Source organism: Cnephaeus nilssonii (assembly GCF_951640355.1).
Source record: "Cnephaeus nilssonii genome assembly, chromosome: 17".
Taxonomy (NCBI): Eukaryota; Metazoa; Chordata; class Mammalia; order Chiroptera; family Vespertilionidae; genus Cnephaeus; species Cnephaeus nilssonii.
In genome coordinates this window covers 292,748-303,971 of record NC_137088.1, presented here as the reverse complement: position 1 = coordinate 303,971, position 11,224 = coordinate 292,748, and the positions used below count along the sequence as shown (strand labels likewise).

The window sequence follows — 11,224 nt, the reverse complement described above, 5'->3', positions numbered from 1 at the left end:
GGGGCAGGTCCGGGGGGCGGCATGTCGCGGAGACCAGCGGTGACGGAGCACCGGGGGCCGGTCTAAGCCCGGGTCCCCGGGGGAGGGGACGTCGGTGCAAAGGCAGGGCGGCTGGGAGAACCGGGAGGAGGCCCGTGTGGCCAGGCGTCTCCTGCCTCCATTCACAGGGTCCTCAGAAATCAGGCCCACCTCTTCCCAGCATTCCCCTGGCTATGTGTGTGGCTGGGGGAGGGGGCTGCCCCGGAGAGGGCTCTGGAATGTGGCCCCAGACAGGACCGCCGCCCGGACACGAGCTGGAAGAGCCGAAGGGGTCGGATCCAGGCCCCTCCCCGAGGCCCTGGGCTCCCGGACCCCGGGCCCTGCCTGGGTCTCGCCTGCTGGGCTGTTGTTCCTGAAGCTCCGGCTGGGACCTGGGAGAGAGGTGAGAGCCAGGCCCCGGGGTGGGCTGTCCTTGCTGCCCACCCTTCCCTCTCTCACTGCCCCCTTCCGGTCCACCTGCCTGCCCACCTGGCCGCCCCCCGCCTGGCTCTTGGTCTCAGCAGCCAATCCTGCCGGCAGCCCAGGGGGTGGCGTCCCTGCCAGGGGAGGTGTCAGCGGTGGTTTGACGGGTCCCCTGGGCGAGCAGGGCTCAGACCAAGGCCGGGGAGTGGAAGAGGGCTCTGTGCGGGGTCCCGTCCGCGGGACCACACCCGCCCTGTGCACCAAGGAGAGGGCCAGGACCCCCCTCTCCACCACCCCACAGGCGGAGGAGGGGTGCTGTGTGGCTCCGCTGGGCCCTGCCCATCGTGTGGCAGAACGGTGGCCCGGAGGCCTGTGTCGCTCGCCCACGGCTGCTCCCCGACACCCCGTGGTTCCCAAGGGAGGGTGGTGGGTGTCAGCAAAGCGAGATGTGGCCCTGGCCGTGTGGCTCAGTGGATAGAGCGTCGGCCTACAGACGGAAGGGTCCGGGGTTCGATACCTGGGTTGCAGGCTCCTCCCCAGCCCGGGTCCAGGTCGGGTGCGTGCAGGAGGCAACCAGTCGATGTGTTTCTCTCACATCGATGTTTCTCTCTGTCTTTCCCTCTCTCTTCCACTCTCTCTAAAATCAATGGGAAATGTCCTCGGGTGGGGACTAACAACAACAAACAAAACAAAATGAGGTGGGGCCTCTGGGGGACCCTGTGTACGTCCCCCGGCCGGGCCTCCGTTTCCCCACGAGGAGCGGAAGGGGTTGTGCCTGCGGGTGGTGCGGAGGGTCAGCGGCCTGGGCCCCGGGCGGAGGGTCAGCGGCCTGGGCCCCGGGCGGGCCGCCCCGCAGCCTCTCCGTGTCCCTCTGGCTGCGGCTCCTCCTGGCATTTCTGGCTCGTCTCCGTGGACCCTCTCCCACCGCCTTCCTCATCCTCGTGCCAAACATCTGGAAGAAAGTGAAACACTTGCTCCCCCGGCACCGGATGCTGTCAGGGTTCCAGAAGGAGGACACTCTGCCTCCAGATGCGGGAGGAATGTCCCGGGTCCCAGCTCGGAGGCCCCCCCCCCCCCCCCCCCGGACTGCTGTCCCCTCAGGAGGCTGTGACAGGGAGAGACGGGGCCCAGCAGGTGGGGGGGGGGGCACTGGCAGATCCTCCCTTCGGGCTCCAGCCCCAGCCCCACGCCCAGGACGGTCCCAGGGGTCTGGGGTGGAAGGGGGGGCATTGCCTCTGAAGTTTCTATCAAAGGCTCCAGGCACTTAAAAATAACAGGGACACCTCCTCCTACCCCCGCACCCCTCCCCCTGGACACGGCAAGGAATGGGCCCAATGTGTTTGCAAGATGTCCCTGCGCTCAGTTGTGTGCCTGGAAGGGCCTCCGGCCGCCTCAGCTTCCCTGCCCCCCTCCCCAGCGGTGGCCAGCCCGGCTTCCCTGTCTGCTGGCTGCGGGGCTGGGCCCTCCAGGGTGGGCATGAGGGCGGGAACTAGGGGTGAGCATCCCGACCTGGGCAGCAGGGGCAAACCTCACCCACCCCTGGGGTCCCTCAGAGAGGCGGACTGTCCAGGTCCCCCCGCCCCAAAGGCTGGCAGAGGGAAATGGGAGGCCTGGGAGCAGCACCCGAGAGGGCTTCCTGGAAGAGGGGGCCGTGGGCCAGGCCTCGGGTGCACCAGGCAGAGGCGAGGCAAGGGCGTCGGGCAGAGGGTGCAGCCTGGACAGGGGTCTGGCGGGGAGCAGGCCTGTACATGTGGGGCGGGCGTGTGGCGGGGGCTGTGGGAGAGGCAATGAGAAGTGAGGGTGAGACAGAGAAACGGCCTCAGGGCCTGGTGGGTGCTGAGCTGGAGGCTGGGGGCTGTTAGCTGGTGGCTGGGCTGGCCCCGCCCTCCAGACAGAGGCACCATTCGGGGTGTTCCCGAGACCTCAGACTCACGGCTGGGGCTGCAGCTGCCTGAGAGCCGTGACACTCACACACAGACACACGGACACACGGACACACGGACACACAGACAAGCACACACCGAGACGGCACCGGCGCACACGGAGCCCACCCCTAAAGACACCCAGGAAACACGCACAGAGCCCCCCACGGCACACAGAGCCCACCCCGAACACACCCCAGGCCCCCAGACAGCCCCCCTCTGTGCCGGTGCAGGCAGACACCTGGGGATTCGGTGCACAGGTGGGAAGTTGAGCTCGAGAGGGGCCTCAGGTGACTGAGTCCTCCTGCTCCCACCCAGCACCCAGCACCCAGCACCCAGCACCCAGCACCCAGCCCGCAGCCCGCAGCACACAGCACCCAGCACGCAGCCCGCAGCACCCAGCACCCAGCACCCAGCACACAGCCCGCAGCCCGCAGCACCCAGCACCCAGCACGCACCATACACTAGGCCGGCCTGTGCACCTGCTGAACGCGGGGCCTGGCTGGGCCTGGCGGTGCTTTCAGGGTGTGCCTGTGTGCTGAGCAGCAGCTTCTGTCCTCCCCTCCCCCCCCTCCCTCCTCAACAGGTGATTGGGGGGATGGACAGCCCTCCCTCTCCCTGCGGCTCCTGAGCCTGAACAATGCCCTCCCCAGGCCCCAAAATAGCCCCTGAGCCCGGCCAGTGTCCTTTTATGGCCCTGTCCCTATTGTGCGTGCAGGGGTGGGGCTGGGGGCATGAGGTGCCCAGACCAGATAAAGGCCAAGGGCAGGAGGCCCCTACCCGCTCTCTGCTTCCTTCTCTCCTCGTCCGTCTGGGTGCTTACGGCCCCCATGGCCCCCAAAAAGCCAGAGCCCAAGAAGGAGGAGGCCAAGGCGGCCCCCAAGGCGACGGCGGCGGCTCCGGCGGCGGCTCCCGCTCCCGCTGCCCCTCAGCCCGAGCCCCCCAAGGAGAACGAGTTTGATGCCTCCAAGGTCAAGGTGGGTGTGGGGGCCGGGGTTTGGCAGGAAGGACAGGGCAGGCAAATGGATCCCAGAGTGGACCGACCCAGGACAGGCCGGGCTCAGAAAGTGAGCAGGAGCTGATGCTGGAAGCTTCTGCCAGACAAGCCCTGGGCTTGGGGCCTCAGGCAGGCTTGGCGGGTGGGAGCGGGGGCAGCCAGCAGGAGGGGGGGGCAGCCAGCAGGAGGGGGGGCAGCCAGCAGGAGGGGGGCAGCCAGCAGGAGGGGGGGCAGCCAGCAGGAGGGGGGCAGCCAGCAGGAGGACCCCCAGTGCCGCTGAAGGAGTGAGTGTCTTTTTGGTGGTTTTGGAACCTGACTCTCCCTCGCCATTCTCCCTGGACCTCGCTCACATCCTTGGGGGACCCTGGAGCCGTGCCCCCACCTGCAGCAGGCAGGGAGCCCCGCTGTCCTGCGGTGGGCAGACGGGTGGGGACCAGAGGAAGCAAGGCCCCGCCCAGGCTGGGTCACACTCCCCCTGGCCAGGTGCCTGAGCCCCAGAGCTGGGCGGGCCTCGGCTCTGAGGGGGGGATTGGGGTACAGGCAGGAAGCCGGGCTCACGCTGTGACCAGTGGTCCCAGGAGCCCTCCGGGCTGGGAGGCTTTCCCGGAGGCTAAACTTGGAGGAGCAGCCGTGACTCCCACCTGTGGCATCCGCATAGCAGCACGCACCCTGCACCGCCCGCTCCCCGCCCTCCGCCTCCTGGCGGGCTCCCAGCAGTGCTCGGCTGCCGGCTGAGGCAGAGCCCGGGCCCCTCAGGCCCCCCACAGGCCGCCCAGGCCCTCAGCGCCTCTGCACAGACCCTCCCCGCTCTGGGCCTGTGTTCTCAGCCGTGGACGGCGCAGCTGGTGGGCACCTTCACAGCCGTGTGCCCTGGCGTTGGCTCCTGACCCCGGCCCCTCTCGGCTGCTGGCTTGTGTCCATAGCCCCTGGTAAAGGTCACCTGGGTCCATGGTGCCTCGGATCTGAGGTTGGCTCACTCCCCTCTACAAGGAGGGAACGGTGAGGCCCCTCATGTGCCCTTGACCCCACCTCGGGCTGGTGAGGGCTGGTGAGGGGTGGTGAGGGGGTGGTGAGGGGGTGGTGATGGATGGTGAGGGGTGGTGGGGGTGATGTGGGGGTGGTGGGGAGTGGTGAGGAGGTGGTGAGGGGTGGTGGGGGGCTGGTGGGAGTGGTGAGGGGGTGATGAGGGGTGGGGGGGTGGTGGGGGGTGGTGAGGGGGTGATTAAGGGGTGGTGGGTGGTGGGGGGATGGTAGGGGGTGGTGGGGGGTGGTGGGGGGCTGGTGGGAGTGGTGAGGGGGTGATGAGGAGTGGTGGGGGGTGGTGGGGGGGGTGGGGAGGGGTGGTGAGGGAGTGGTGGGGGGTGGTGGGAGTGGTGAGGGGGTGATGAGGGGGTGGTGAGGGGTGGTGGGGGGTGGTTAAGGGGTGGGGAGGTGGTGGGGGGGTGGGGGGTGGTGAGGGGGTGGTGAGGGGTGGTGAGGGGTGGTGGGGTGATGTGGGGGTGGTGGGGAGTGGTGAGGAGGTGGTGAGGGGTGGTGGGGGGTGGTGGGGGGCGGTGGGGGGCTGGTGGGAGTGGTGAGGGGGTGATGAGGGGGTGGGGAGGGATGGTGGGGGGTGGTGGGGGGGGTGGGGGTGGCTTCTTCAGCAGGCTTCCTGGGGAGAGCTTGGCAGGGCCGGCGCCATGGCAGGGCCGGGCAGGGCGCTCCCCTCGCTGCTGTGCTCTGTGGAGGTTGGTGGGGCCCCGAGGGAGCAGCAGAGGGAGAGGTGCCCATTGTGATCCCCTCCCCCAAGCTCCTTTCCCTGCGACCTTGACCTTGGGGCAGTGACTGCCGTGATAAAAATAGAGCTGGTATCGGGTGAGGAGGGGGAGACCAGGAGGAGAGCGGGTCCCAGGAGGCCTCTGGCCTCAGGTGGCCCCGATGTCGCCTCAGCAGCACCCCTGGCTCGGCTGTGCTGCGTGGGGGGGAGGGGGGGCTGCCCTGCCCTCATGGGTGGGGGGTGCAGGGCCCAGGTGTAGGCAGGGCCACGTGAGCGACAGTGTCCAGCCTTGAGGGCTCTGTGAGGGGCAGACACACATACACACGTGTGTGTGAACGCACACGAATGCACACACACACACACACACACACACACACACACCCTGTGGGGCTGAGCCCCCATCGCACTCCTGTGGCCAGGCCTGCCCCCTGCGTGCAGGCACGGTGGGTGGCAAAGCCAGGCTGGTTCGCTCTGTGGCTTCAGGCACAGCTGCCCAGGACCAGGGGCATCAGGTAAGGCCCCTGAGCTGGGGGCTCAGGGCACCAGGCCTCCCTCCTCACCACTTCCACCAGGAGTCGGGGTTTGGTCCACTCAGAGCGAAGGCCCTCGCTGGCAGGTGGGGAGGGTAAGGGGGCAGGGGGAGTCAGGGTGGACGGTGGGAGGTCCCGGGTGATGGAGGCTGGGGTGCGGGAATGGGGACAGGGTGGGACGGCTGAGGAGTTGGGGTCTGCGTCTGGCCACAGAGTGACCAGGTGGAGGCCTGGCCCCACCCTCTGAGGCATCTTTGGGGTCTCCTTTCATTTTGGGGGGGTCTCCTTTCAGATCGAGTTCACCCCGGAGCAGATTGAAGGTGAGTGGGGACTGGACCCTGGGGCTGCAGGGTTGGGCCTGGGCCCCCCCCCCCCCCCCCGTCTGAGAGTCCTGCCAGGGGTGGGGGCTCGCGAGGGGCTCGCTGGGGGTGTCCACAGCTCGCGCCCCCTCCCGGTAGAGTTCAAGGAGGCCTTCATGCTGTTTGACCGCACGCCCAAGTGCGAGATGAAGATCACCTACGGACAGTGCGGGGACGTCCTGCGGGCGCTGGGCCAGAACCCCACGCAGGCCGAGGTGCTCCGCGTGCTGGGGAAGCCGAAGCAGGAAGGTCGGACACCCGTGAGAGCGCCCCTTAGTGCCGGCCCCGAGACTGCGGGGGGGGGGGGGGCTGGGAACCTGCTGCGCACTGTCCTCCGCTGTCTGGACGGGGACACAGGCCGGTTGTCTGGACGGGGACACAGGCCGGTTGTCTGGACGGGGACACAGGCCGGACTCCGGGAAGCCGGCAGGTGGCGAGGGGCGCTGGCTGGCTGGCTGTCCCCTGGCCCGGGCGGAGGCACTGGTCCTCCTGGTCCTCGGGGGCTGACCCCGTGCAGACCAGGTCCCTCTGCCCTCCTGGGCCCCTGGCGTCTCTGTGGATCAGGCCCGTTTCCCTGGCCACGTGGCCGCAGAGGGCGGCTTGCTTTGCCCCAGGGAGGCTGGTTCCGAAGTCCCAGGGGAGGCCGCCGCTGGCTGAGCTGCGCCTGACCCATCGCAGGGGCAGGGAGGGGGTCGGGAAGAAGGTGGACCAGCAGGGACTGTTCCCCGAAGGAGGGCGGGGGTGCCGGGCGAGCCGGTGGGGTGCCCCTACAGCAAACGCCTCGGGAACAGCCGGGCTGCGTGAGGACGCCTTTCGGGGTGACTGTGAAGCGCCGTGGGGGGTGGGGGTGGCGGGCTGTGTGAATGGTTAACTGTGCGCTCTGGGGACTGGGGGGTGGGTGGGTAGGGGCGGCCTGGCACCGGGACCATCTCTCCACAGACCTGAACACCAAGATGATGGACTTCGACACGTTCCTGCCCATGCTCCAGCACATCGCCAAGAACAAGGACACGGGCACCTACGAGGACTTCGTCGAGGGGCTGCGGGTCTTCGACAAGGAGGGCAACGGCACCGTCATGGGCGCCGAGCTGCGCCACGTGCTGGCCACGCTGGGTGAGGCGGCCCCCTCCTGGGGGATCCTAGGGGGAGCCACTGGTCACCTGCTCCCAGGTCTGACACAGTCAAGGCGACCTTGTGGCGAGTGCAGAAATGGGGGGGGGGTTAGACAAGGAAGCGTTTGGTGCCGCTCACAGAACCCAAGGGAGACGGGAGCAGCTCTGGGCTCGGGTGGGGCAAAGTGGGGCCCCCAGGAGGCTCAGCTCAGTCTCGGGGTTCACTGCCTCAAGGTCAAGACCCAGAGCCATGTCACCTGGTGGCCGAGTAGGTTACGTGCCTGCATCAGGGCATCCTGATCCCACTGTCAGGTGCCTGGCTGGAGGGGTGCCTCCTTCTGAAACAGACTTTTCCTGCAGCACATGCTTCTTGAGCACCTACTGTATGCCCAGACCTGTGCTGGTCTCTAGGGTTATGTGTGCGTGAGTGTGTATGAGTGTGTGCTAGTGTGTGCATGGGTTTGTGAGTGTGAGAGTGTGTATATGTATATGTGTGTGAGTGTGTGTATATGTGTGAGAGTATGTGTGTGAGTGTGCATGTGTGTATATCTATGTGTACGTGTGTATATCTATGTGTGTATGTATGTGCATGTGTGCATATGTATACGTGTGCACGTGTGTGCATGTGAGTATGTGTGTATATGTGTATGAGTGAGTGTGTGTGTATGTATGCGTGTGGCTGGGCGTGGGAGAAACTGCAGTTGGCCTTCCAGGGCGGGCAACAGCACAGCACACACGAAAGCACCGAGACGGGAAGGTGCCCGACTTGCCTGGGCAAGGGCGGTCCCCTCCATAGTCACCCTGCTCCCCGGACCCCAGCTGTACCCCCGCCAGCCTCGTGGGGACAGAGGGGGGTGCACAGTGACTTGAATACCGAGATGGCTTTATGGACAGAGCCAGGCTCGGGGGGCACCGGGCCCGCACCCCAGGCCCTGCCCTTCTTGACTTGTCACTGATTCTCCTGGACTCGGAAACGAGGGTCATGGCCGAGGCCTGGGAGCCGAGGGCAGTGCCCACAGGGCACACGGGGAGGCAGAGCCGCATTAGAGGCCCACGCGCCCTCCCTTCCCTCCCACACGGCTGACTCGGCTCCCACCCCCAGGCGAGAGGCTGACGGAGGACGAGGTGGAGAAGCTGATGGCCGGGCAGGAGGACTCCAATGGCTGCATCAACTACGAAGGTGGGCGCAGCGGGAGGGGCCTCCTGGGGGGCTGGGGCCCGGGCTGCCCAGGGCCGAACCTGCACTTGCCTCCCTTCCCTCCAGCGTTCGTGAAGCACATCATGGCCAGCTGAGCCTGCCCCCAGGTGAGCCCCCTCAGGCCTCCTGGCCCCCCGCTGGCCCCAGCCTGTGTCCCCTCGCGCTCTGCCCCCCTCCCTGCCTCTGCCTCCCCATCCCACCAACTCCGTTCCCAGTCGACACCCTGCTGCCTGGCTTGGCTCCTTCACCGATGCCTGTGCCCTTTGCCCTCAGGGAGCCCCGGGAGGCCCTGCTGGGACAGCACGTGATGTTGGCACCGGTGTCCGGGAGCTGCGGGAAGGAGGGGAAGGAGGGATCCGTGGAGGCCCCGCACCAGCTCTGCAGCACCCGCCCCCTGCCTCCCGCCTGTCAGGCCGCATGCCCCTGTGACTGTCCACCGCCCCCCCCCCCCCCCGCCCTCCCGCCCTGGGGCCTGAATAAACGTCTTCTTCCTCCTTCCCTTCCTCTGGCCTTCCTCCCTCCCCTCCCCCTCCTTGCTCTCGTTCGTCCTCCCTCTCTGGGGCCCTCTGGCTTCTCTGAAGGCCATGGGCCAGTGAGCCCTGGACACAGCAAAGGGAGTCCTTCTGAAAGCTGCTCACAGACCCAAACCTCCCATCAAACCTCATCCTATCCAAACGGCCCCGTCACCGTGCCAACGCTGTGAGCCTGCCCCTCCCCCCTAGGCACTGGGGGAGGAGCAGGGCTGACCTAGAAGAGGCCTGGGTGCCCCCTGGCTCTGTGCCCCCCCCCCCATGGAGACAGCAGCCCTGGGTGGCCCCTGGGTGGCCCCTGGGAGCCCGAGAGCACTGTCTGAGCTTCTCGTTCCGTAACCGGCCGTGAGGGCCGAGGGCCCAGAGCCACCATGACACAGGCGGGGACACGAGGCCCAGCAGGGTGGCCTCGCCCGTCAGTGGGGAGCGCAGGGCAGAGCTGACCGTGCCCGGCTGTCAGGGCTGAAGAGGCCTGAGGCCCCTGCCTGACTCGGGTGGGGAAACCGAGGCACTGGCCTGAGGTGTGGCTCTCGGCCAGAGGAGAGGGTCTTCCGTGAGCTCCCCAGCCCTGGGCTTCTCAGCGGAAGACGAGCGTGCAGTCCCCACGTGTGCAGTGACCGGGCGGGGGGGGGGGTGCACACCTTGCAAACCTCTGCCCGCCGCCACACCCTGCTCTGGGGACCCCCTTTCCTCAGAGCCCAGTGGGGAGAGCGAGGGGCGGTCTCCTGGAGGAAGAGCTGCCAGAGGTTCAATGGGAGGGAGAGCAGCGCCTGCAGAGAGGCTGGGCCCTCGACACGGGGGGCCAAGGCTCAGCGTGGGGGTGGGCCACGCAGGGCAGGAGGCAGCCGCAGGCCAGGGGACCCGGGAGGCCAGGGCAGCCCCTCGGGGTGCAGGCCCATGGCCTCATGTGGGGTGAGTGCACTGGCGTGTGCAGATGTGGGTGCGTGGGTCAGGCTGCCTGAGGGTTGGGATGGTGTGGATGTCGGCTTGTGAGTGAGCCAGGACTAGTGTGTGAATGCGTGTGGGAGTAACGGCCGTGTGTGGGGGAGTCCTGTGAGGGTCAGTGTGCCTGCAGCGCCCCCTGCGTCTTCCTGCTATTCTCTCAGCGTTAATTGAGCACCTACTATGTGCCAGGCTCTGTTCCAGGCCCGGGAACAGTGTAGTGAAGAAGGCAGTCAAAACCCTGCCCTGCAGAGCCACACAAACCGCAGAGAGCTGAGCGTTGAGTGTGTCAGCTGTGGTAAAGGCTGAGGAGGAACCGAGTGAGGAAGGGGCTGTGCGGTTGGTGTGTGTGTGTGTGTGCGCGCGCGCGCGTGTGTGCGTGTGAGTGTGTGTGAGAGTGTGCACGTGTGTGAGAGTGTGCACGTGTGTGAGAGTGTGCACGTGTGTGAGAGTGTGCATGTGTGTGTGCGTGTGCGTGTGCGTGAGAGTGCGCGTGTATGAGAGTGTGCGTGTGCACGCGCGCGTGTGTGTGTGTGTGTGTGTGAGAGAGAGTGTGCATGTGTGTGTGTGTGAGTGTGTGTGTGAGAGAGAGAGAGAGGGAGAGAGAGAGAGAGTTGGGAGGTGTTGACATGTTAAACAATGAGGCTAGTGATTATCTGAGAAGCTCATAGTTGGGCAAAAATGTAAGAGGAGATACTATCCAGAACACATAAAGAATTCCTGTAACTCAACAAAATGAACAACCCAATTGAAAACAGGCAAAGGATCGGAATAGACTTTCCCCAAAGAAGCTGCACAAACAGCCAATCAGCACATGAAGACGCTTCACACTGATCACTAGGAAAATGCAAATGAAACTACAATGAGATGACACTTCGCACCCACTGGGATGGCTAGCCCCGCCCCCCCGCCCCCAAAACACACAAGAAAATACCCATGTTGACATCATTAGATAAACCGGAGCCCTAAGGATGGTGGCTGCCAGGGGCTGGGGAGCGGGGCTGGGGCGTCACAAACGTGAGGAGAGTCAGGGTGTCTTGGGTGGGGCTTCCCAGAGGTGGTGCAGCTGCTATGGAGACAGTGGCGGGGGGGGGCTCCTCTAAAAGCGGAAAAGGTAATTACCATGTGACCCAGCAGTCCCCCTTCTCAGCTCAAACCCCAGAGGACGGGCAGCGGGCTGGAGGAGATGTCACACGCCATGTCACCGCGGCGTTATTCACGGGTGCCCATCGGCAGGCGAAGGGCAACCACAGGGCGGTCTGTTCCTACAATGACGCGCTCAGCTCTGCAGAGGAAGGGGATTCCGACACGTGCTACCACACGGGTGAACTTCGAGGGCATCACGCTGAGTGAAATAAGCCAGTCCCAGAAGGGCCCATATTCTGGATGATCCCACTTCCCAGAGGTGCCTGGAGAGTTAAATTCACAGACAGAAAG

The 11,224-nt window shown here is 66.2% G+C and overlaps 1 protein-coding gene across 3 annotated transcripts; it reads left to right on the top strand.

The window, feature by feature from the left end:
• Positions 1-359: 359 nt before the first annotated feature.
• Positions 360-8,802, top strand: MYL3 (myosin light chain 3; the record flags this gene model as incomplete). Of its 3 annotated transcripts, none has more annotated exons than XM_079795457.1 (7): positions 360-421; positions 5,939-5,966; positions 6,105-6,254; positions 6,945-7,118; positions 8,220-8,297; positions 8,382-8,422; positions 8,589-8,802. In XM_079795457.1, the coding sequence occupies 4 exons, from the start codon at positions 6,122-6,124 to the stop codon at positions 8,408-8,410; spliced, it is 414 nt and encodes a 137-aa protein (XP_079651583.1). In that variant the 3' UTR covers positions 8,411-8,422; positions 8,589-8,802. The 3 variants fall into 3 exon arrangements, with proteins under 3 accessions (XP_079651583.1, XP_079651582.1, XP_079651584.1); XM_079795456.1 differs by lacking the exon at positions 360-421 and adding an exon at positions 3,194-3,340; XM_079795458.1 differs by lacking the exon at positions 360-421 and adding an exon at positions 4,138-4,359.
• Between the last annotated feature and the right edge of the window lie 2,422 nt (positions 8,803-11,224).